Below are 25732 nucleotides of genomic sequence, written 5' to 3'. Positions count from 1 at the left end.
CAGGTTACCTTTAGTTATGCAAGCCTCTCCGGTGGTCATGATCTGTAATACTGTGTGTGCATGTGTGGTCAAGTGCGTGTGTGTGTGCGCAATAACACTGATCAACATCTAAAATAGATAAACCTCACAGCATTGGCTCTGATTAATTTGTAAAGAAATTAGTCTTGACATCATTTATGAATGTGTGTACAATTTTCCATCAGTGTTACAATTGTATCTTTACCCCAAACCAATACATTATTCCTTGCAACTTTTGTCTGTGAAGGTCAAAATGAAATGAATGTGCAATGATTTGTACAAATAGTGGCACATTTGTGAATAGAGTTATTATCTTTTGTGTAAATGTATTGTAATTTGTGCCGACAACCAAAGGAAGATGTTCCGATTCAAACACAATGATCTTGCACAGACAACACATATAATACTACTAATGAACGGCAAGATACAGTTGCAACATTTTGATAGATATTTGTGCACACGTTTAAAAGTTTAGACTAATTTGCTCCTCTGTCTAGTCCTCTCTTTTCAATACAATCAAACCCTGTTGAGTCAAAATAGCTACGTTTACATGCAACCAAATGATCCGTTAGTAATCAGATTGATGGCTCAGTCGGATTGAAAAGGATTCATATAAACACCACAATTGATCCGACTGTGCTCAATCTGAAAACGTTGGTCTGTAAAAATTACTGTGGTACAGTAACTAGTTACTGTAAATTTGGTCGGATTGAAAGGAGTAATGCAGACCTGAAGTAATCTGATCAGGGGAGGAAAAAATAAGCATGTAAATGCTTGAATTTGACTATTTTCTCAATCCGATCAAAAAAATAGCTTGTCGAACGTGTGTATATTATTATATTGTTTGTTATACGTTTATGACTTCGGAACACATGTAATGCACATGTAAATTAATATGTAAATCAGATTGCAAAGTTTTAAGTTCACATAAATAACTTTTAGAAGCTGAAATCGGATTGGATTCATACGGTTAACAAAATTCGTGCATGTAAACATACCTAATGAAAAAACGACTACATTCCATTACATTTAAAACATCAACTAAAACGAATACATTTACCAAATAAATAAATAAATCATGAAAAAACGGTCAGAGGTGTGATATAAGTGTAAATTAAATTTAAGACTATTAATTTTTTCGAACAAATAAATGAAGTGGATTTAAAATCAAAGCATGAAAATAAAAAAAAGAAACTAAATAGTCAAACATCTTGAACTATTTCAATCATGACAATTGGAAAGTGTTTTGATTGTCAAAGGTTCTGTATATAGATAAAACATGACGTAAATAATGGCGTAATCAGCAATACAATCTTAGCATCATAAGCACATTTACTTTACATGCACGTTAGTTAATGCATAAAATTAACAACATTTGAAAACAGATTTCATAAACCACAATTTTTGTATCAATCTGACGTGATATCGACTCTTCAGAACACTTTTTCTTTTCTCACATCTCTGGAATGTATAGCATCAGTTCTTTACAGTGACATCAGAAAAATTATGCACAACAATAACATTTTGGGCGCGTTCTGGTAGCAGGAACAGTAACCTTTGTAGTTAGATGGTATACATCAACAATAGTGTACGTTTGACAGCAATAGCACAGCATCACCTCGACCAAATACATTTATATCTTGAGCACGGTTTATCTTGACACACACATACATATGGCTTTAAGTTAAAAATAGACTTTTCTTTTGAATGTTCCTATTGCACAGCATGCATGATTCCCAGGACACTACACCTCGAGTTGCTTTGGGTAAAAGCATCAGCCAAATATGCAATTGTAAATGGACGTTAGATCTTCAAGAGGTACCGGATTGTCGGCTTACAATTTGTAAAGGGCTACACGTTTAATAGTTGAGTATTTCATATAGTTGATACTAATATTCAATTTATTTTGCACATATTGGACTTAAAATCTGGAGCTTGCCTGAGAAACAATAACAGACGGCACTGGTGCATTGTGGGTGAAGGGACAACACTCTAATGTGTGTAATACTAGGACTGGTTTAAGCGCAACTTTAGTTCACTGTATATCTATACACATGTACACATTCCTCCTACAACTGGAGCGCTAGTTTCGGCTCCAGTCGAGATTTTAAATATCAAACGGGTTAGTGTTTAGGGATTGCTCTGATCTCCGTTGTGTCGAGGAGAGTCGTACCGCATGATTTGCCGCGGGGTGCCGTACCCTGACATGCCAGCTTGAGATGCTCCACGATTGCTTCCCATCTGCATCCCGATAAGACTCCGGCCTTGACGCAGCTGCTCTTCTGAAAACTCCCGCTTGTGGCCCTTGGTTTTCCTAAAACACAATTCAAAATATGTAAATGCAGAAAGTGTGTTCTTAGAGGACGCATGAGATGCTGTAGCTGTGTTTGATTTGATGAATCCAGACTTTTGACTACTGGCATAAAGTCTGGTCCGGTTTGCAGACAAAGACGGCTAGGAAATTACATGGAAGCATCTGTGCTTTTGTTTGTAACACTGTAAACGCAAAAGAACATTTTGAGAATGTTTCAAAATGATGAACGTCACCAGTAATTATTCCTTCTTCATAGGTGCTCATTGGCCTTTTGTAATGTCACGATTGTAAGCATTAAACCATTGTTAATGTCCCACTGCTTATTATGTAATTTAAAAGAGGTCTTTGCAATCTAATAAAATCTTCTGCTCATGAAAGACGTAATAAAAAGGCTACAGAAGCCCAATTAGCCGCAACATAATAAAAAAATATGCTTTAGTTAATCATAACTATGACATAAAACCCCTGAAATTATGAAACAATAAGTCATTATTACGTAACAGTTTACCTAATAATATTAAAGTCATTATTATGAGATAAAAAGTCGAAATGATGACCAAAAGTCAATTATGGAAAAGTCAAAAGTAGGACGTTCTAAGTCATAATTATGACATAAGTCCACACCCATCCATTAAAAAGTCACTATGAGATAAAAAGTTGATATTATGAAATAGAAATTCAATATTATGACATACTATATTATAATTATGAGATAAAAAGTGGTTTATATGTCATAGTGCTGGCCACAAGGCTATGGCTCTGTAACAAAAGCTTATTTTAACTTTAGTATATCATAAATTAGCACTTACAGTACCAATGATTATTTGAATTGAAAATAAGCCCTCCTTTCATTTTTAATACATCAGCAGTTCTTACAGACCGTCTCTCGCACTGTTTATACTCTAATTAGCTACATCACTTTATGCACGATCGATTTAAAGCCAGCCAGACAGCCTCTGCACAGACTACACCAACCATGTACAAATAAAACTATCTGACTGACTGATTCATCTGAATTTAGATTCAATTTGTTTGCACACAGTTGGCAATTCTGCAAGCTCTTAAAGGGATGGTTCGGAGTAAAATCAACCCAGGGTCCTTTGCACCATGACCTCGAGCCCTTTGGTCGAATCAGCCGGATGGCTTAGTGCAGGCGCTAATGGATCCAAGTTTGTATCTCGTAAATTACGCCACTAATAATGCTTAGTTACCCCTATTTGTACTACTGTAGAAGTTCGGTACCATTCTGGGCATTATTAGTGGGGTAATAATTTACGAGATACATCCTTGGATCCATTAGCGCCTGCACTAAGCCATCCGGCTGATATCTCTAAATAAGCTCTAACTTTAATAATGTTCGACCAAGGGGAAAAAGGCTTCTGGCTCGAGGTCATGGTGCAAAGGACCCTAGGTTGAAATTACTCCGAACCATCCCTTTAAGTGATAAATGGATAAATTCTGATTAGATCAACTTTCGGTTTGTACACTGATAAAGCTTCAACAAAAGACAGAATCAAGAAAGTGATTGGAAATACATTGGCAAATAAAGATAAATGAGAATGAAAACGTTTTACACGTAGCAGAGAAGGCTTTGCTGGCCCTGATCGTTTGCCCACTGGGGTCTCAGTCCATCCCTGGGCAGAGTGCAAATGAGTAACACCCTTTCTCTGTCCAGCTCACCTGTGAAACCAGTCTTTGTCCCCGCGGTAATGTCCATCATCCTTTGTGAGAGCTTCACTTCCCAGAGCCGTCAGTGTCCTCTGGACCGCAGCCATGTCCTTTCCTTTAAAACAGACCGAAAGGCTTATGAACACGATTTCGGTGACAACGCCTGGCAGAGGCATCTTGTAATTTCCTTTATACACCATGTTAATGACAGCAGAACCTGATTTCACGGAGTACAACATGTTCCTGGATCGACATCTTTGTTGATCCTGGACCAACTTTCCAATCAACCAATCAGATTTGAGGGACAAGTTTACAGTTTATGTCAAGTTTAGGCTTACAGCCAGGGTTATGTGCTTTTACATTAGTGTTATTCGCCATTATTTTACTCTGATCTCAAGGGTAACTTATTCCAGGATCAGCAAAATATGTTGACCCAGGAACGCGTTTAACTCGGCTAAATCCTATGCCCATTTCCAGATAACATAAATGCTTCAAAACAGTACACATCACCTAGGAGGAAATTAACAAACTTATCACTTAACAAGTTACTGTAAGTTTTTGTACCATACCTCAGAGTTAAATTTAAGTTATGTTTAATATAAAGGTTAATGTACAGTCAACTGATCATCACAAAATAAACCCTGACAGGGTGATCTTGATCCCAGTGCAAAGCTGAGGTGTTATGTAAATAATTCATGATGATATAGTGGAAAATGTATTTAAAGGGGTCATGAACTGCATTGTTTTATTATTTTTTATTACACGGCTCTGTTGAATACTTGATTCTGATTGGTCAATAGCGCTATCCAGCGGTACGTTATTCCCAGATAACAACCGCTCAAAACAGAAACACAGGCTCATCCGGGTCACTGAAGTCAGCAGCGCTACACGCCTGCTAGGAACGGTTTTTCTTCGGGGAAGTCAGTCGAATCAATATTTTGTGTACAGTTATTTAATTATGCCATCCAGTATCGTGGACTCGCTCTCTCTTGTTTCATACAAACGCAGCTGCCGCCATTTTGTGACTATTGTTTTGTACACTGTTGGGATTATGAGATACAAATAGGTATGATTTTAAAACATTTTAATCTGAAATCAATATATCTTATCCCCATAATTATTTATGTGGCGAAATGCTGTGTAATAAGTGATATTACTGTATACTGTATCTCTTAAATGTCCGTCTAGTTTGAACTTGCCGTGCTGCGACTGCTCTCTCCGAGGAACCTTTGAGTTTAAATACCTACTAAAATATTTAAACTCAGATCAATATTTTGTGTCTAATTATTTACTTTATGTGGCAAGTAGCCATGTAATAAGTGGGATAATTTACATCCAGCCGGTGTTTCTCTCAAAATAACCTCCTTCAGGCGGATCAAGACCTCCGCTTCACGTCCTCATCATCCTGTCGGGGGTAATTTTGAGAGAACCACCGCCTGGATGTAAATTATCCCTTACATAATGTTTCCTGGGGTGCACTTATGATGTTAGTATGATTTTTACTTCAAAAATTACTTCATAATTTAGAAATAAAAGGCATTTTTCCTAGCCTGATTTGAAAGCTCTGTTTGAAGGGGCGTGTCTGTGTGAGACTTCAGTGTAAACGCCCACTGCTGTGATTGGCTGTGAGACTTCAGTGTAAACGCCCACTGCTGTGATTGGCTGTGAGACTTCAGTGTAAACGCCCACTGCTGTGATCGGCTAACAGCTTTACATATGAAATAGCTAGAATTACATGTGGAACTCTCGAAAACTTTTAGAGCGTTTTTTTACAATTACAGCTCTCAGTGTTAACTACTCGTGAAAAGTGATAATTATAGCATTACAATTAGATCTATGGCATTATATTTAGATAGTGGCAGCGATCTCGTCATTGCAACTCGATTTCTGCACACTAACGAATGCTTTCATCATAACTAATAGTGCAAACACAATGTAAATAAGAGATTTGTTGATTATTCTGGACTCGCGCGATTATTTTGGCGCGAGTCCAGAACTCAGTCACTGATAAACACGCACTGTTTGAGTTCCAGCTATTGTGAACGGAGCGTTCTTTAATCGCTTTCTATACTGTATATAATTCAATCAGTTTAAATAACAGATTATTTACACCACACTAAGAGAAACAATGTGAAGTTCTGGTCTGGTCACAGATCAGGCATTAGAATGAACAGGGTTACCAAAGAATCCAGTGAAATGTACTGAATACGAATAAATAATGTTCGACTGAGACATTCACATTGTTGAAAATAAATATCCACATTCCTAGCATTAGGATCCTTTGGAGGGTAATGTTATTATTAGTCCAGTTAGTGACACTAACTCCAGTGGGCGGGGCCTAAGCTGATCTTCTTCTGCAGAGGCGGTCTTTCACTGCCTTATTACGTCATTAAAGGGTAACTAAACCCTAAACCAACTTTTTTTAGTTAATGATCTCTAAGAATGGGGCTTTATTAGTGCTGTTCATTGATTCGAGTAACTTTTTTGACATTTGGGTATAAAGTGTTTTAATTCTACAATATATGGTGTAAAAAAGTCTGAGTGCTGCCCTCTTCAGGTTGAACGGTGGCTGCTGCAGTTGAATTTTCCTATTGGATGTTTGTGGTGTTGCGTGACGTAAGCGGTACTACGTGACGTAAGCAGGTTCCAGCTCACCACGCCCTCCCCTGGTACGAGCTACCACGCATAGTATTGCATCAGTTAGGATAGCTTCAAGTTAGCGTAGATTTATCTGTATTTTAGTACAGTGGTCAGGAGGGTACGTAGGTGTAGTGTTGCTGGTTGCAACAGCACTGCTGGACTGCATAGCTTTCCAGCAGACTTGGAAATTAGGTGCCAGTGAAGCTCAAGTGTGCAACCTGAATTTTACGCGAGATTGCTTCTCCAACGCAATAGAGGTGGAAATGGGCTTCTCCACACAGCTCGCGCTGAAAAGCGACGCAGTGCCAAACGCTGCTCCTCCTGCATGGACTCCACCACCGCAGCGGCGTCTTGATGTGAGTGATCATATATATAATCATAATTTATGGTTAGGCTAAAGTTAATCCTCTGGGGTCGACAAACGCGACGGCGCATTTTGCTGGATTTTTTCCACATAGCGGCAAAATATGAATATGCCTACAGAGAGCGCGCGCTATTGACATCAACTCGATAAAACTCATCAGATGCATGTACTTTACGTCGTCTTGCGACCCTGTGAGTCACTCTCCATTTTAGAGTCTGACAGCAGCTGTCAGTTAATCATAGACAGTATAAGAAATGGACACAGCGACCCCATAGACTTCAACGGAGAAAAGTGAAGTAAATTAGAAGCACTCACTTCCTGATGGTCAAGCGTACTGTGCAGACTCAAACCAGAGAATGTCTAATAAGGCGAGAAGTTTCACTCTCAGTACACTTCCGGCTTCTGAAATGGTTGCAGTTCCACTTTGAATCCATATGAGGGCGCTCACAGGACGAGTGCAGAATGAATGGAGGTCTATGGCAGTATACCCATGAAAATCCACTTTTCTCAGGATATAATTTTTTGTCTAGTAATTTGAATATTGTATTCGAAAGGAGATGCAAAGAAATTACACATTGCTGGGTGTTAGATTTTTTAAAGTCACTTATTTGCTTTAAAAAGTATTTTAAAGTGTCAATGACGTCATACACATCGTACGACCAGAGATACTGCTTTACGGCAATCCTTCAGTCACTTTGGTGCTTTCGCGCTCTGCACTTTCTTTTCTCTCGAGGCATCGACAACACAGCTGACACAGGTAAATACACGTGCTAGACGAGTTTTTGTTTTGTTTGTTTCTGGTCCCGCTTCGGATGCCACGATGCCATCAAGCGGTATCTCTGGTCGTAATCAGTCCTTCACTGACCAATCAGCGTTCATTAGCAGAATGCTAGCGCGTTATGGGCAACAACAACTCAACCTGTAAGAAATCGAAAGGACATAAGTACTCGTTCATTCAACTTTCGACCTATAACCCATGTTGAACTTGCAAAACCTACTATCGAATCTGAGATTTCTCAACGGCAATCGGGTGAAAGAGACAAATTTAGCTGTCTAGCCCCATAGACTCCCATTCAATCTGCACTCATGGTCGATCGCCCCCAGTGGAACTCTGGTGGAACTACAACCAAAATTCGGTACAATAGGACTTAATAGGGAGTGGCCAGGCTCTCCGTAGACGGGCTCTGCTCAAACTGAGCTTGACGACGTAGATGTGACGTGAGCAACCCGTCTGTCTTCTAGTAGCTGTGCCAAGAGAAATCTGAATCATTCCCTTCCGAAACTTGCAGAGACGGAGAGTGTGAGTAGGAGGTGTCCATGAGCTAGGAGCAGGAGAAACTTTTGCTAAGTATTCTGATTAATTATTTTGTCATTTTGCCTCCACGTCCCCCCGATTGCCCGCGAGCTTCTCCTCCTGTCCATACGGTAATTTCTCTACTATGCGACAGAGAGTCGCGTAGTTATGACGCAATCGTTAGCGATGTAAAATTAGCGATGTAAAAAAGGAAAGTATAGTTAGTTGCTGACATGGTCTCCATTTCTAGTTGTATTTTTTTTTTTTACATTTAGATTTGTTTTATTTATTATTTTAATAATTGTGCCTATTTTTACAAAAACTGCTTCTACGGGGCTTTTACTGTACTTGTAAGATACAAGATAATGGAGCCTTTTATACATTTTCGTGTTTCTTTAGAAATAAATAATGGTTTAGTTACCCTTTAAGAGGCATATTCCAGGACGAGTCGTTCGCTGGGCCTGGAAACAATAAAAGCTGATTTTGGACTAACAAGGAAGTTTTCAGTTCTGAAACTTCTCAGGATATTCTTATAATATGATGACCTCTTATATGTCAAAATCTCAAGGAAAATTTTATTTCTCAGTTCATGAGCCCTTTAAATGTAAATGTTACTTTATTCTACTGACTTTCTACAGTACATTTGGGGCTGTACATTTTTAAAATGTTTTTGAAAAAGGCCTCATTCTCACAGAAGCTGCATTTATTTGATAAAAAAATATAGCAAAAACATTAATATTGTGAAATATTTTTACACTTTAAAATCTAACATATTTGAATATATTTTAAAATAAAAACTAATTGAACCATCAATAGCAATAAAAAAAACTTTATTTTAAGTGTATATTCAAACAAATTGTTGTGTGCGAGTGTGTGTGTGTGTGCGTGTGCGTGTGTGTGTGTTTGTTTTACCTTCCCAAAGATCAACAGTTTGGAATATGTCTCCCCTGTTAACACCATATTCTTCAGCAGCCTGCAGGAACTGAGAAATCTTCTCCATTTGTTTAAAGACCATTTTAGTTTCTGTAATTTTCTTAATTGGTTCCTCACCGCTGGGGTATAGACTGTTGATGAGCCGGCAGAGAATCTGGGATGGGGTTAAGAGAGGGAAGGGAGAAAGGAGGAAAATGTTTCATTTAGGTTCTGTCAGATTCTTAGTCCTAGTGATGACTAAAGCTTTGCGTCGGAGTCCTGATCACCCTGTCAGGGTTTATTCTGCGATAACAATATGCTGGATTTACTTTATACCATACGTAACAAATTTAGTTAAGCCTGGAATACATTACACGACTTTTGTAGAGATTTGCAGTCTGATTTGCAGTCTGGACGAGTCAACAGTAGTTGACGAAAGTAAGAGCCAGTCTGAAGATTTGAGTCGGAGTTGACAGATTTCACAGAAAATGGCACAGTGTATTATGGGCAGAGACGAATTCAGACTGGAATTCAGACTTCAATTCCATCCAGTCGGAGGATATCAGACATGTTTGATATTTTTAGCCGATTTTAGAACACGTATTGTTTTCATTTGTCATGTGTCTCCTATATGATTCCCCGTTTTTCTCTGTAACAATTTACAAAGTCAACAAGTGTATGATGCCTTTAGATGTTAATGCTTACATGCCAATTCAACAATAGTAAGTTGTGTGGTATCAAGACAATTTCATGGCAGCACAGTATGTTCTAATACTTGTACACTTGTCTTATTACTTATTGAAAAATGTGTATGCTTTTAGTGCAAAGTATTTGAAGTGGGATGCAACCATAAATTTAAACTAATGCCATTTACACCTGGAATTAAGATGCGTTTTGGTGGATCGGATCACAAGTAGACGAGGGAGACACATTCCCGTTTACACCTGGTGTTTTAATCCGTCTCTTTTGTCCACTTTCAACCACTTCTGTCCTGATTTCTTCGAGGTGAGTGTCTATGGGCGGGTAAATCTATGTGTTTTTTCAGATCTTTTGATCTAATGGATGAAATAAGCTCACGCAATTTACATATGAACAGAAAAGGAGAATCTGGAAGAACATACGGAGAGCATCAGCTTTGGTTTCTGCTCTGACCGACGCAAGATCACGCCGAACGCTGTGAGTGTGTGTTAGAAATCAGGAATGCTGAGAGAACATTGTGATTGGTACGTTTTTCATCTTCAAACCAAACTTGGGTCTCCAGCCGACAAAGTTTAAACCCGGTCTGGCTAGAGCTCTTCCCATAATGTTCACGCGTTAGGTCAGTAGACGGAGAGTAGACGGTCTTCTGTGGCGGTTTGAACACATTCGACCAAATGAGCATTTACACTATGAAAGTAATCCGGTCTAATGTGTTTTCCACTACCTCTGGAAGTGGTCGAAAGTGGACAAGCTCAAAACGTTTTAGACCCCGTTTACACCTGTATTTAGAGTCGTCCACTTGTGATCTGATCGACCACAACGCATCTTAATGCCAGGTGTAAACAGGGCCAAATGTGCAAAAATAATCTTGAATTTATCAACACACGACAACGCTGTAAAAAAAAAAATTTAACGTAAGGAAAAACATTATTGGAGAATGTTTATAAGAATATACAATTTCAGTCTTTCTACTTTAAAATTTTACATTCATTCAATGTGTTACTTGCCATTTCTTTGTAATTATTTGTGAGATTTACTAGAAATTTGAGTGAAAATTGTTTCTAAACCAAATTTTTCACACCTCCACAAACGTTTTGTCTGTAATCATACAGTCATAATCATAGTGAAATAATGAGGAAGTATGATAGATAATATTATTGTGCAAGATGGTTATTATTCCAGTTGAGATTCACTCTTAAAAATAAAGATTCCCAAAAGGGGGTTTTCACAGCAATGCATTAGAAGAACCATTTTGAGTTCCACAAAGAACCTTCAGCGAACAGTTCTTAAAATAACTTTTTTCTTGGTGTGAAGAACATTTTACTAATCTATTCTAAATAATCTTTTTCCACTACAGAACGTTTTGTGCTTTTAGTTGTTAAAGGTTCTTCATGGAACCATAGATGCCAATAAGGAACCTTTATTTTTAAGTGTGTATCTAATGACAAATGTTGTGTTTTTTCAGGCTCTCCTTGTTAAAAATTAATCGCTGACATTAATATAACCAAGGTTACTGGAATGTTCGATCTAGAGTTTAAGTTCCTTCCCCATTCCATTTCCAGCACATACTGTTCCACTCGTGAGCCATTTCTGGAAGTTCTGTTTGCCAGGTTCAGGTCGCTCCAAGTCGTCACCACACTGGATCAGGATCCATTCCACAAGCCGAGCCTCCAACTCCACATTATACTTCTGGTCAATCTTCTCTTGGACCTCACGGCTGAGCCCATAGCTTGGTCCCCTGTTTGCCATGGCATTAACACTGACCTGCAGTGGTGATAATCTGAAACACACACACACACACACACACACATATGTCTGAATAGACTAGATTTTATTTTCAAACACTATACGCCTATAGACTATGTAAAATAGATTAGAGCATTGGCTACTGCTTACTCTGAGACTATAACCCTATTGACAAAGATTTTTGTCCGTGTTAACTAAATGGTCTAAATTGATCAATTTGATAACGCCATACAAAAAACGGATGTTTTTTTCTTCTTTTTTTAATCTTCCATTGGTTTCCATGCAACACACGTCGAGTCACTCCGAAACGTGAACGAGCAAAATCATCATATTATTTGCGCTGTTTTAAATCGACTACAATCCCAATTTGATCGAGATATCAACAACAAACTGACCAAAACGCCAACTTGAGCCTGACGCACTCTAGTAAAAAAATGACAGTATGCAACTGCGCATCACTAAATGATTGTGTAATGCAGTCTAATTTTCCGACAATGCAGTGAGACATTGTGCATCTACTCACTATGATGGAGGCTGTTTGTTGTTTTCCTCGCCCGTGTAATGTCCGTCTGTTGGCACCATGGATGAGCACTCGAAGGGCCAGTGAAGGGGGGAGGGAGGGAGGGACTGGAACCAGCTCAGCATCCGTCAAACCAGAGCATCACGCGTGCTCGCTGATGGAGAGAGGGTTGGCTAGGAAGCTGGACAGTAAGTGTTACGTAAAACTCAAGGTTGCGCGCATCAATGGCTTGACATGTTGCAGTGTGTAAAACGCGTAAAGCAGCGAGCCAAAAAAGGCATTCGGAAGTATGGCTCAGCATCAGTGTGTGTACATGAAAAGCAGGCCATGAAGAACACGGTCTCTATATGTGCAGTCGGGCATGATGCAATAAGGGCACGCGTGAGATGATGTCATCTTTACTGTAATAAAATCTATGCTCGAATGCAGAAATGTTTTACTCTTCTGAAATGCTGAACATTGGTAATATTTCTAAAGCAAATTTCAGTGAATACAACAAAGGTGTAAAATGCACAATTTATTGTTAGTAACTGCAAAAGCACTCTGTCTTTACATTAAACTGAATATATGAATATAAAGTTGGCAAATAATACATCATGATAAACTATCACACCACATAGCTATAAGGAAGGCTAAAAGTGCCACAATTCACTTAAAATGAAGAAATCAACAACCAATTTAAAAAATAAATGTAAATAAATAAATGTTCAAATTGAAGAAAAAAAAACAGATTTATTTATTCACATATTATTTTCAAGAATTTTTTTTTATAAAATAATGAATTGCTAAATAATTTTTATTCAACTTTTTGCATTAAAATGACTTTTTTTAAATGTGTTTTCCAATGACTTTTCTTTATCTCAAAAAATATTTAATAATTACTTAATAAACCAATAATTGATTTATTTTAATTTTATTTTAAAGTGGCTCTCCTAGTCCTCCATTCTGCATACTGTATAAAAAGCCTTCCTGCAAACTAATTAATTGTAATCTCTGAGAGAGAACTCTATGCAAAAAATATTGGCTGCTGTCCTGCCCACATCCCTTAGATCAGCAAAGCAGCCTCAGCACTCTCCATTGACTTAATCAGTCAATGGGTTTGTCCAAATCAATCACTGTTGGCCCATGTGTGCATCCAGCTGTGCTCTTACATTCCTCAGCATATCCATGTAGAGCCTATTGGTCTCACTATGGAGAGAAAAAAAGGACTTTCATTTCTTTGTTGTTGTGTAGCATTGTACTTTTGTTTTCGCAGTCTTATCATTTCGAGTACTTGGGATACTCACTCAGCCAGAGAACGGTCAAATACCAGGTTTCCCATGTCCATATAGTATTGAGCATTTGTTCTCAAATCAGTCCAGTATTCATTTGCCTGCATTCCACATAGACATCATGTTCCAGAAATAATATCACTAATTACTTAATTTCATTAGAAATATTTTATTCAATCTATTGCACCATACTTTAATTTGTTTTAATCACTTTCCTTATGTCATTTTAAATACAGGCTAATATTCTGACTGCTGATGTCTTAAAGGTGCAGTGAGCGATTTCTGCTTTAGAAAAGTGGTTTGGACCGAGCAGCACAACACACTTGTAGCCAATCAGCAGTAGGGGGCGTGTCCAATCATGATAGGGGAGGAGAGATGCTGCGTCCCAATTCGCCTACTTATACTACACCCTAAAAGTATGTACTCTTTTTGTGAGGAAAAAGTACATACTTTTGAGTGTGTAGCAAAAGAGTAGGCAAGCTTTGGGACATACTACTTCATCATCTTAACAGACAGATCTGTCGCGTGCATCCTGTCACCGTAAACTGCCCTGTCAATCATCTTGTCACAGTTAAAATCCTACCATTTTGGAGAGAAATGTAGTTGCACGGTCGTGGGTCTTTCATGCGGAAACTCTCTTCTTCATGTGTTTGCAATTTGAATATAATGATGCATTTAAAAGTTAATGGCTAAACGTATCTTTACAAAAGTTCACAATGCATCTGCAGATGCAATATAATGTAGACAACATTGAATAAATACATTTTCATCAGGTTAGATACTGATACTTAATCACTCAAACCCCTTAATCTAAACCTCTCTACATAACCGCCAGACTCGCGTGTCCTCCATGTCTGTAGTTTTTTCACTCATGTTTGTAGTTCTAACCGAATCCTCGTCCAACGCGCGATGGGTTGTGGGCAATATTAGCCGTTAGAGTGTGCATCGATCTGCACTTCGGATTCTGACCGGAAATAGTAGACCATCCGGGTACCTTTGGAACACTCATTTCAGCATACTACGATTTGGGATGTACTAATCCTATTTTCGAATGCTATTTAGGACGGATAGTATGCGAATTGGGACACACCAAGAGAGTGAGCAAGACTGATAAAGAGACAAGGGTGCGTCCGAAATCGCATACTCTCTTATTTTGAATAAGTAATTACTTCACGGCCGCTAAAAAAAGAATGTTAGTTAAGTATGAATGTGTGTATGAATGCAATCTTAACTTACTACATTCGCCATACTGTTATTATCATGTGACCTCCCAGCGTCAGTTGCGTCGCCTCACTGCCATTCATAAATCCTCTCCCGTGGCATCATGGAATAGTAAAGTGTCCATCACATGCACATTCAAAATCTCGCCAGAAGTACTAGTTCATCCAGGTACTTTTTCCCTTCTCTTTTATGAGGACTGTGACATACTTCCTTTGTCACATACTGTTTTTCGCCTACTATAAAGTAGAGAAGTATGCGATTTCAGACATCCACTCTTGCATTGCATGTTAATGCAGTTTGGAGGCACAGCAATGAAGGGAGGGGTGTGTTTGTTTGGGTTGATTTAAAAAATCAACAGTGTTTCTCAGAAATCGCTTACTGCACCTTATTTAACTAAATAATGACCTCAAAATAGAACATATAGAACCGTTTTGCAGGTAAATGGTGCTATAGCTTAGAGGTTCCAAATACGAAGCAAGTGATTTGGTTCAATTTCACTTCTACATACAAACAGCTGAACAATGGCTGCAGCTTTCACTAAACAAATCAAATGTGAGGCTGTGGATAGTTCGCTATAGTGTTCACCTGCTCTTGTATGGTGTAACCCCATTGGTTCTGAGAATAACTGGGATCCCAGTAGTCAGACTGTCTCTTTACACGTAAAAATTTCGTGGCCTGCTCCCCCTTCACAAATGGAGCGGTGAACACACCTATGTGTAAAACTCCATTAGTCATTTGTTGACTTTACGAGTCAAATACAGTTCCTATTTACATGCACGAATAGCCTAGTTCTTTATACACATTAAAAAAAGGCACAATTAAAGTGCATTGATTAACTCACCACTTATGAGAGTCATCAGAATCACTATATGCTTCATGCTTTTCATCTGTGCACAAGCAGGGAAAATGTCTCTGTGCTCTCTAAATAAAAATATATAAATATAAAATATAATAAATATATCTACTCTTAAAAAAAAAAAAAAAAAAAACAACATGAGCCTAATTTGGTAAAATTTACAATAAAGTTACATTAGTTAACGTTAGTTAATGCATTAACTAACAATGAGTATTGCATTTGTTACAGTATTTAATATTTATTACCATTTGTTAATAAATGTAACTGTTCATTGTTGGTTCATATTAGCCCAGAAACATTAAATACTATTAACATATGCTATTTTTTTATTTTAATAATGTATTAGTAAATGTTGAAATTAACATTAACTAAGATTTATAAATGCTTTTGAATTATTTTAGTTCATGTTACCTAATATACAGCAGTAGCCAAAAGTGATGTCTGGCCTATAGGAAAATTATTATAAAATATTATTAAAACTATTTTGTAAGCATATTCGTAGTTGTGCTTCGAGTCAGTTTTATTTGTTATAATAATGCAATGAAACATGCCAGATTGTGCGGACATAATTCTTGGCCACAATGGCAAGGAGTCATACAATGATGAAATTATGAACACATGCAAAAACAAGAGAGAGCCAAAGAAATATTAATAACTGATTATGTAGTGAGTCTATGCTTTTTCCTGTGAGCTTTTTCCTTTTCTATGCATATTTTTTGTATAGTAAAAATAAACCTGTAGCTGCAGTTTGCCTTTTTTTTTTTTTTGCCAAATAATTTTGTCCATTTAATACCTTAACCAAGTTTAGTGTTTTGTTCTTCTCTCATATTTAAATAAAACAAATTTTAAATGGAATATTTTCCTTTGTAGGGTTATTGAAGAACGGAGATCATCTTGACCACTACGGTAGTTATAATGTTAACAAATGAAACCTTATTGTAAAGTGTTACCCCTAATTTTGTCTAAAATATTAAATTAGCTCAACACTACGCTATACTCTATACACTATTAGCTGTATATTAATAAAGTACTTTCAAACAAAGTAATTATCAAATGTAAAGTAAACATCAAATAAAAACAAAAAAAGTCTGGCAAGAACATGAGCAACTTTGGCCTCAACTATTACAAGTCGCACCTTAATGCAAAAAAAATATAAAAAAAAATAAAACCTTGTGGCTTTCAGCTGCTAAATAAATGAAAACGTCAAAAACCGACCTGTGCTGCGTTTCTCAAAAGTAAGTCGATTGTAGAGCCATTGGCACAAAGCTCACGATGCTTCTGAGAAACGCAGCCCAGATTTCTTACAGTATGTGCCTCACAAACTGTATTAAGGCAACTCAAAATGACCTATGCTATCACTTTTTACACAAGGTTTGCTGAAACTCGAGTTTAGAGTATTGCTGTGAGTTTTACCTGTACAGAAGTCTCCAGAGCGCGGATCACGAGACGCAGCTGCTAGAATTTGGAGCTGTGGTGTGAGAGGGAACAGGAGACTCTTTCACAACAGATCTGAACACACAACTCTGTGGGAACTATGACCAATGATATAACTAGACCTTGAACGGCAATAACATTCACATAAGCAAATATATCAGCTTAACACAAATACAAATAAACACTACTAAAAAGTTTGGAATAATTAACATTTTTAAAATGTTTCGGAAGTTTCCGAATGGAAGAAGTTTCTTGTGTTTGCCAATGCTGCATTTATTTGATGAAAAATACAATAATATCATGAAACATTTAAAATAACCATTTTCTGTTTGAATACGTTTTAAAATGTATAGGCTAATGTATTTATATGATGGGATTACTCCAGTCTTTAGTGTCACATGATCCTTCAGAAATCATTCTAATATGCAGATTTTCTGCTCAAATTTTACCATTTATTATTAGCACTCATGTATTAATAATGGTTCTTATATTGATCAATGCTGATCATTATTTGCTGCTTAATATTTCTGTGGAAAAAGTGGTAATTTTTTCCCAGAATTCTTTGATAAATAGAAAGTTCAAAAGAATTTGAAAATCGGTCACTTTTTCAAACTTTCCTGAATAAAAGTAGATTTTTTTTTACTCTTGTACAAAATATCAAGTCAAGTAGCATTTATAGAGAGGTAGAACACTTCTCACACAAACACACTGTCATGTACGCTCTCCATGTCCATCTTCACCAGTTCAGTTATTTAGTCAGGAACTACAGTACATTTCCCAGACAGAACATTCCCAGACATCCTGACAGAAGAACAGACCAACAACTTAATTGCGATGAACCCAATAGCATATTCACCCGTCAACCCCGCTGAACTGCTCCTCCTCCTATCACAAGATGGCCGCCCTCTAGAAGACTAGAGGAGTTCCTCAAGCTTTCCTACCTGGTATCTTGGAACGACGACACCCTGAAGACTGTCTTCTGGAGTGGTTAGAATAATCATCTTTTCCAACAGTTAACAGCAGGAACTACCACCTGTACCCTGGAATGATATCTAGAATATGTACTGTGGCTAAGTAGCTCACAGTGGATGAAGACACCATTGCCCCTCAGTCGCAGTCTTCCCAGCCCACGTAAGTCCTTCTGGTGCCGTCGGTCTTCACCTCAGAGACAGCACTCGCCTTGAAACTCCTCCCTAGTCCTTCTCCACCTTTATTCACACCCGCCACCGAGCCAGAGCCTATGACTGCCACAGACCCCGAGCCCAGACAGCCCCTTCCCCAACCCACCACAGTCACAGAGCCAAAGCCCAGCGTAGACCCAGAACCTGAGCCAGAGCCAAACACGAGTCAAGAGCCAGGGCCAAAGTTAGTGCCCTCCAAAGATCTGCTGCTAATAGAGAAGGTCACCCCGGAGCCAGAGCCAGTCATCGTGTCTGAAGAGATGCGAGAGTCAGCACCCATGGCCATCCTAGTGGGGATCTTAAGTCAAGTCAAGTCAAGTCACATTTATTTATATAGCGCTTTTTACAATACAGATTGTTTCAAAGCAGCTTTACAGAGATAACAGGAAAATAATGCAACAAAGTTTGTTTCCAGAAGAAAATGGCGTTACAGTCCAGCTTAAGTTCAGTGATGTTTCATTCTGTTGTAAAAAAGTTATTAATTTAGTTCATTTATATATATAGCCGCTCTGGAGACGACCGTGATGTCATCGTCCATTTCAGTTCAGTTCTCATATAATGGTGTCAATGCAGGCAGATCAATATTATTGTTGAATATTAAATTAAATGTGGAATTTGAAAGGTGTGGAGTTGGCTTCCATCAGTCTCCCCTTCCCTGGTGTACAGTTGCTGCCTATGAGCACGATCAGTGTTATGAACTCCCTGGTTCCCTCCTGTATCCAAGCCAAGTCTTCTCCTTTGTAGCCGCTGGTCCTGCTCAGCTCCAAGTCGTTTTTGTCGCCACTGGTCCCGCCAAAATCCAAGTCTCCTTAGTCTACACTGGCCCCGCCTAAATCCAAGTCTCCTTCGTCTCCACTGGTCCTGCCCATATCCAAGTCTCCTTAGTCTCCACTGGTCCCGCCCAAATCCAAGTCTCCTTAGTCTCCACTAGTCCCGCTCAGCTCCAAGTCTCCTTAGTCTCCACTGGTCCCACCCAAATACAAGTCTCCTTTGTCTCCACTGGTCCCGCCCAAATCCAAGTCTCCTTCGTCTCCACTGGTCCCACTCAGCTCCAAGTAATCTTAGTCTCCACTGGTCCCGCTCAGCTCCAAGTCTCCTGCGTCTCCACTGGTTCCACCCAAATCCAAGTTTCCTTTGTCTCCACTGGTCCCGCTCAGCTCCAAGTCTCCTTCGTCTCCACTGGTCCGCCTCAGCTCCACGTCTCCTTCGTCTCCACTGGCCCCCCTCAGCTCCAAGTCTCCTTCATCTCCTCTGGTCCCGCTCAGCTCCAAGTCTCCTTCGTCTCCACTGGTCCCGCTCAGCTCAAAGTTTCCTTAGTCTCCACTGGTCCCGCCCAAATCCAAGTTTCCTTTGTCTCCACTGGTCCCGCCCAAATCCAAGTTTCTTTCGTCTCCACTGGTCCCGCCCAAATCCAAGTCTCCTTGGTCTCCACTGGTCCCACCCAAAACCAAGTCTCCTTCATCTCCATTGGTCCTGCTCAGCTCCAAGTCTCCTTCGTCTCCACTGGTCCCGCCCAAATGCAAGTCTCCTTCGTCTCCACTGGTCCCGCTCAGTTCCAAGTCTCCTTCGTCTCCACTGGTCCCGCCCAAATCCAAGTCTCCTTAGTCTCCACTGGTCCCGCTCAGCTCCAAGTCTCCTTAGTCTCCACTGGTCCTACCAAAATCCAAGTTTCCTTCGTCTCCACTGGTCCCGCGCAAATCCAAGTTTCCTTGGTCTCCACTGGTCCCGCCCAAATCCAAGTCTCCTTGGTCTCCACTGGTCCCACCCAAAACCAAGTCTCCTTCATCTCCATTGGTCCTGCTCAGCTCCAAGTCTCCTTCGTCTCCACTGGTCCCGCCCAAATGCAAGTCTCCTTCGTCTCCACTGGTCCCGCTCAGTTCCAAGTCTCCTTAGTCTCCACTGGTCCCGTCCAAATCCAAGTCTCTTTAGTCTCCACTGGTCCCGCTCAGCTCCAAGTCTCCTTAGTCTCCACTGGTCCCACCAAAATCCAAGTCTCCTTCGTCTCCACTGGTCCTGCTCAGCTCCAAGTCTCCTTAGTTTCCACTGGTCCCGCTCAGCTCCAAGTCTCCTTAGTCTCCACTGGTCCCACCCAAATCCAAGTCTCTTTCGTCTCCACTGGTCCCGCTCAGCTGCAAGTCTCCTTCATCTCCACTGGTCCCGCTCAGCTCCAAGTCTCCTGCGTCATTGGTGATTCTATTACACAGAACGTTAAAATAAAGACACCAGCCACCATAGTCGCATGTTTGCCGGGAGCCAGAGCGCCTGACATCAAAGCAAATTTAAAAGTGCTGGCTAATGCTAATCGTAAATTCTCTAAGATTATTATTCACATCGGCACTAATGATGTTCGACTTCGCCAGTCGGAGATCACTCAAATTAATGTTAAAGAGGTGTGTGAACTCGCAAGTACTATGTCAGGCACTGTAATTTGCTCTGGCCCATTACCTGTTCGCCGGAGTGATGAGATACTTAGTAGATTGTCCTCACTCAATGGCTGGCTGTCTAAGTGGTGTCCGCAAAATAATATAGAATTCATAGACAATTGGAAAAGTTTTTGGGGCAGATCTGACCTGTTGAAAAGAGATGGTATTCATCCCTCCTGGGATGGTTCCGCTCTTCTCTCTAGTAATATAGCACATAGTCTTAGAGCTCAAACATGACAATCTGGGGCTCAGGTCAGGAAGCAGACAGACTGGCTAAACCGACCGTCTGCCAGCCGTCTCACGTCACCAAGGTCAGATAAATCCCATCACATAGAGACTCTTTCACCTAGATATCATCATATAGAGACTGTGTCTGTTCCCCGAATTACGAAATACAAAAAACTCCCAAACCCATTTAAGGGTAAATTTTTTATTGATGTAAAAAAAAAAAAAAAAAAAAAAAAAAAAAAGATATAATACAGATGAACAAATGATAAAGCTCGGGTTGCCGAATATTCGATCCCTTACTTCAAAAGCACTTATTGTTAATGATATGATTACAGATTATAACCTAGACATGTTGTGTCTGACAGAAACCTGGCTAAAATCAGACAATTACATTACTTTAAATGAGTCCACCCCCCAAGATTACTGTTATAAAAACAAGCCACGTCTGAAAGGTATAAGAAAATGTTGCTGTAATTTATAGTAATATCTTCAGAATTACTGAGAAGTCTAGTTTCAAATATAATTCTTTTGAAGTGTTGGTGCTTAATGTAACACTATCTAGTGTAAATGATTAATCGCGCTTGACATTTGTGCTAGCTATTGTATACAGGCCACCAGGGCACCATACAGACTTTATCAAAGAATTTGCACATTTTTTATCAGAGTTAGTACTGGTGTCACGGCTCCACCAGATCTACAGACTCCACCCACTCGTTCACTCTCCCCTGATTACTAATCACCACACCTGTACCTTGTCACCTGTTCACTATATACATTCACTTGCACCACTTTTCATTGTCTCATCTCGGCTTTCCATGGATACACAGACTCTACCTTGATCCTTACCTGCCATCCTCGTCTTCCGATCCCGTTCCACGAACCTGCTATCATCTCGAGTCCACGTGTGACTCTCATCCACGTCTGCCATCAGCCTCATTCCGTTCTCTACCTGTGAAGGACAATACTGTTATTCATCAGCTAAGTTCCATTCAACTATCTTCATTGTGTTCAACTCACCATTTACATCTGCTGGTTTCCGTGCTTCTGTTCATAATAAACTTCAGTTACTTTATGCTCACCTGTCTGCTTCATCACTCTCCGTGACAACTGGCTGCAGATAAAGTCCTAATTGTTGGTGATTTTAATATACATGTAGATAACGAAAATGACGCATTGGGATTGACATTCTGAACTCTCTATTGGAGTTAGACAACACGTGTCAGGACCTACTCATTGTCATAATCATACTTTAGATCTAATATTGTCACATGGAATCAATGTTAATACCGTTGAAATTCTGCAGCAGAGCTATGTAGTCCGTGTTACAAATATGTTAGAACTATCACTTCTGCCACTAAAGATTGCTTTATTAATAGTCCTGATCAGTTTCATCTCCTCAGCATACCAGATAGCTTAGAAGAACTCGATATTGCGACAGAAACTTTTGACTCTCTCTTTTACAGCACTTTAGACACAGTTGTTCCTTTGCGCTTAAAGAAGATTAAAGAAAATCGTCTAACACCGTGGTACAATGAGCACACTCAGGCCCTTAAGAGAGCAGCCAGAAAAATGGAGCGCAACTGGAAGAAAACTAGATGTTTTTCAAATTTCGTGGAGAGAGAGCAAGATTGCGTACAGAAAAGCCTTAAAAACTGCTAGATCTAATTATTTTTCGACTAAAAAAACAAACACAACCCTAGGTATTTATTTGACACAGTGGCTAAATTAACAAGAAATAAAGCTTCTACTTCTGAAGTTTTCAAAGAGCATAACAGTAATGACTTTATGAACTTCTTTACTTACCAGATTGATAATATTAGAGCAACCATCTACTACAGCATTGCATCAGGCAGTGCATTGTAGTCTCCCTGAGGAAAAATTCCATTCATTCGTTGCAATAGGAGAGGAAGAATTGTCTAAACTAGTTAAATCATCTAAATCAAAAACATGTTAGACCCTATAACGACTAAGCTACTGAAAGAAATGCTTCCAGAGGTAATAGATCCTCTTCTTAACCGAAAACTTTTAAGCTGGCTATTATTAAATCTCTTATTAAAAAACGCAACTTGATCCTAGAGAATTAGTCAATTACAGGCCTATCTCAAATCTACCCTTTTTGTCAAAGATACTAGAAAAAGCAGTATCCTCACAACTATGTTCCTTCTTAGAAAGAAATGGTATCTGCTTGGATTTCCAGTCAGGATTTAGACCGTGCCATAGCACTAAGACTGCTGTCATAAGAGTTACAAATTATGCTCTTATCATCCGATCGTGGTTGTATTTCTCTATTAGTGGTACTTGAGCTTAGTGCTCCATTTGACATTATCGACCACAACATTCTTTTAAATAGACTCAAATTATGTTGGCATTAGTGGAATTGCATTAGCATGGTTTATATCATACTTATCTGACCGTTATCAGTTTGTAGCAGTAAATGAAGAAATGTCTTATCGATCACATGTTCAGTATGGAGTACCACAAGGCTCAGTACTAGGACCGTTGCTGTTCACTCTGTATGCTACCCTTGGGAGATATCATTAGGAACCATGGGATTAGTTTTCACTGTTATGCTGATGATACTCAACTCTATATTTCTTCACGCCCGGACGAAACTTGCCAATTCAAGAAATTAACGGAATGCATAGCTGATTTTGGATGACTAGTAATTTCCTATTACTTAATTCTGAAAAAACAGAGTTTCTAATGATTGGACCAAAAACCTGCGCACGTACTAACCTAGAATACTGTCTAACAATTGATGGCTGCTCTGTCAAGTCTTCGTCGTCGGTTAGGAACCTGGGTGTGCTCTTTGATACCAATCTTTCATTTGAAAGCCACGTTTCTAGCATCTGTAAAACTGCATTCTTCCATCGTAAAAATATATCTAAATTACGGCATGTGCTTTCAATTAAAAATGCGGAACAGTTAGTTCATGCATTCATGACCTCAAGGCTAGATTATTGTAATGCTCTACTGGGTGGTTGCCCTGCACGCTTAATAAACAAACTACAGCTGGTCCAAAACGCAGCAGCTAGAGTTCTTACTAGAACCAGGAAGTATGACCATATTAGCCTGGTTCTGTCAACAATGCATTGGCTCCCTATTAAACATTATATAAATTTTTAAATATTGTTGATTACTTATAAAGTACTACATGGTTTAGCTCCCCAGTACTTGAGCGATCTCTTAAAGCATTATAGTCCTTCACGTCTATTGCGATCTCAAAACTCTGGCCAGTTGATAATACCTAGAATATCAAAATAGACTGCTGGTGGTAGATCCTTTTCCTATTTAGCACCTAAACTAAAATTAGTCTTCCTAACATTGTCTGGAATCTAGACTAAAAACATCTCTTTAACCTGGCATACGCATAGAAAATTATACATTCCTATTATTCAAATCAGTTAAATGATTATTAGGCTGCACAAATTAGGTCAGCCGGGAACCGGGAATACTTCCTATAGGCCTAACACCCAATGTACTCATTACATCATAAGAAGAATGGCATCTACGCTAATGTTAGTCTTTCTGCTTATTCTGAGGTTTACTGTAATCAGCTGGATCCAGGCCGTATCCAGATCAGATGGAGGACCTGCGCCTAGACACGACCACAACGCATGATGTAGTCAGCCGGATCCGGGCCGTATCCAGACCAGATGGAGGACCTGCGCCTAGACACGACCACAACGCATGATGTAGTCAGCCGGATCTGGGCCGTATCCAGATCAGATGGAGGACCTGCGCCTAGACACGACCACAACGCATGATGTAGTCAGCCGGATCCGGGCCGGATCCAGACCAGATGGAGGACCTGCGCCTAGACACGACCACAACGCATGATGTAGTCAGCCGGATCCGGGCCGTATCCAGATCAGATGGTGAACCTGCGCCTAGACACGACCACAACGCATGATGTAGTCAGCCGGATCCGGGCCGGATCCAGACCAGATGGAGGACCTGCGCCTAGACACGACCACAACGCATGATGTAGTCAGCCGGATCCGGGCCGTATCCAGACCAGATGGAGGACCTGTGCCTAGACACGACCACAACACACCCCTGAAGTGTCAGCAGAGATTGTGTCAATTAGACTCCCCTGTGAAGGCCTCATCGACACGACAGCCATCGGCACTGATCCTCAACAAACCATCTCCATACCGGCGTGACTCTGATCTTCAACCAGATGGTAGCAAATTAGCTCTAGATAAATATTAATAATCAATCATAACTTGTTGTAATTGATTATGAATATTTGGATCACTTAATAGAATTAACTTAATTACAATCAATTAACCTGTTTGTGCCGTGAACACTCAGTGTACGTTTCCCAGGCAAAATGTGTTTCTTACTGTACAGTACTATTCAGAGCCTGTAGTCAAAATCTTTGATTAGGGACTCCAGTATGAGCTTGAGACACGGACAACTTTACGTGCGACATGAACAAGATTTTATTAACTAGACTAAACATTTAAACTACTCTAACATACACATACAGTTTACCAAGGGAAAGAGAGCTGAAGCAGAATACAGGAAAGCAAGAAGTTATAGCACTGTTTGAAATTCAGCAGATCAACAGCCTTGAGCAAACCATCAGTTTAGTTCTAACACGCCTTTCTTTAAAAGGGGTAAGGATACTTAATGTATCAAATAATGAGACTAAGTTCGATACTTGCATGTCTCGCCCATTTGAATTAAACTGTCCTGATGCAATTTGTTAAGGCTCCAGTTGATCTTTGCTGATGTTGTCTTGATGAGCGAGAACCAGTGGGAATCAGAGGATCTTTGGTGAATGGAAAGACAAGGCCGCAGCCTGGCACAAGCTTGGGGGTCCTTCGGAAACTTCGTTCAGCATCATCTTCACATCAGGATTTCAGAAAGGGACTAAGAGAGTAAGATCTTGTGAACTTTCAGCAAACAGACAAACAAATGACACAGAAAACCTG

At 39.5% G+C, this 25732-nt stretch overlaps 2 protein-coding genes across 2 annotated transcripts; both read right to left on the bottom strand.

The window, feature by feature from the left end:
• Window positions 1-71: 71 nt before the first annotated feature.
• On the bottom strand, window positions 72-12543 carry tagln3a (transgelin 3a). Its single transcript, XM_084413194.1, has 5 exons — window positions 12179-12543; window positions 11479-11689; window positions 9211-9385; window positions 4013-4115; window positions 72-2332 (listed from the first exon to the last, which is right to left on the bottom strand). Exons 2-5 carry the CDS (start codon window positions 11656-11658, stop codon window positions 2149-2151), a joined length of 642 nt encoding a protein of 213 aa, XP_084269320.1. The 5' UTR covers window positions 11659-11689; window positions 12179-12543; the 3' UTR covers window positions 72-2148.
• A 574-nt stretch (window positions 12544-13117) lies between these two features.
• On the bottom strand, window positions 13118-17028 carry LOC311293149 (uncharacterized protein C3orf85-like). Its single transcript, XM_084413195.1, has 5 exons — window positions 16937-17028; window positions 15509-15588; window positions 15253-15377; window positions 13462-13547; window positions 13118-13363 (listed from the first exon to the last, which is right to left on the bottom strand). The coding sequence occupies exons 2-5, from the start codon at window positions 15552-15554 to the stop codon at window positions 13288-13290; spliced, it is 333 nt and encodes a 110-aa protein (XP_084269321.1). The 5' UTR covers window positions 15555-15588; window positions 16937-17028; the 3' UTR covers window positions 13118-13287.
• Window positions 17029-25732: the final 8704 nt, after the last annotated feature.

The sequence above is a fragment of the Rutilus rutilus genome, assembly GCF_951802725.1.
Source record: "Rutilus rutilus genome assembly, chromosome: 7".
Classification (NCBI taxonomy): domain Eukaryota; kingdom Metazoa; phylum Chordata; class Actinopteri; order Cypriniformes; family Leuciscidae; genus Rutilus; species Rutilus rutilus.
Note: the sequence above shows the minus strand (reverse complement) of the source record. Positions and strands in the feature narration are given on the sequence as shown.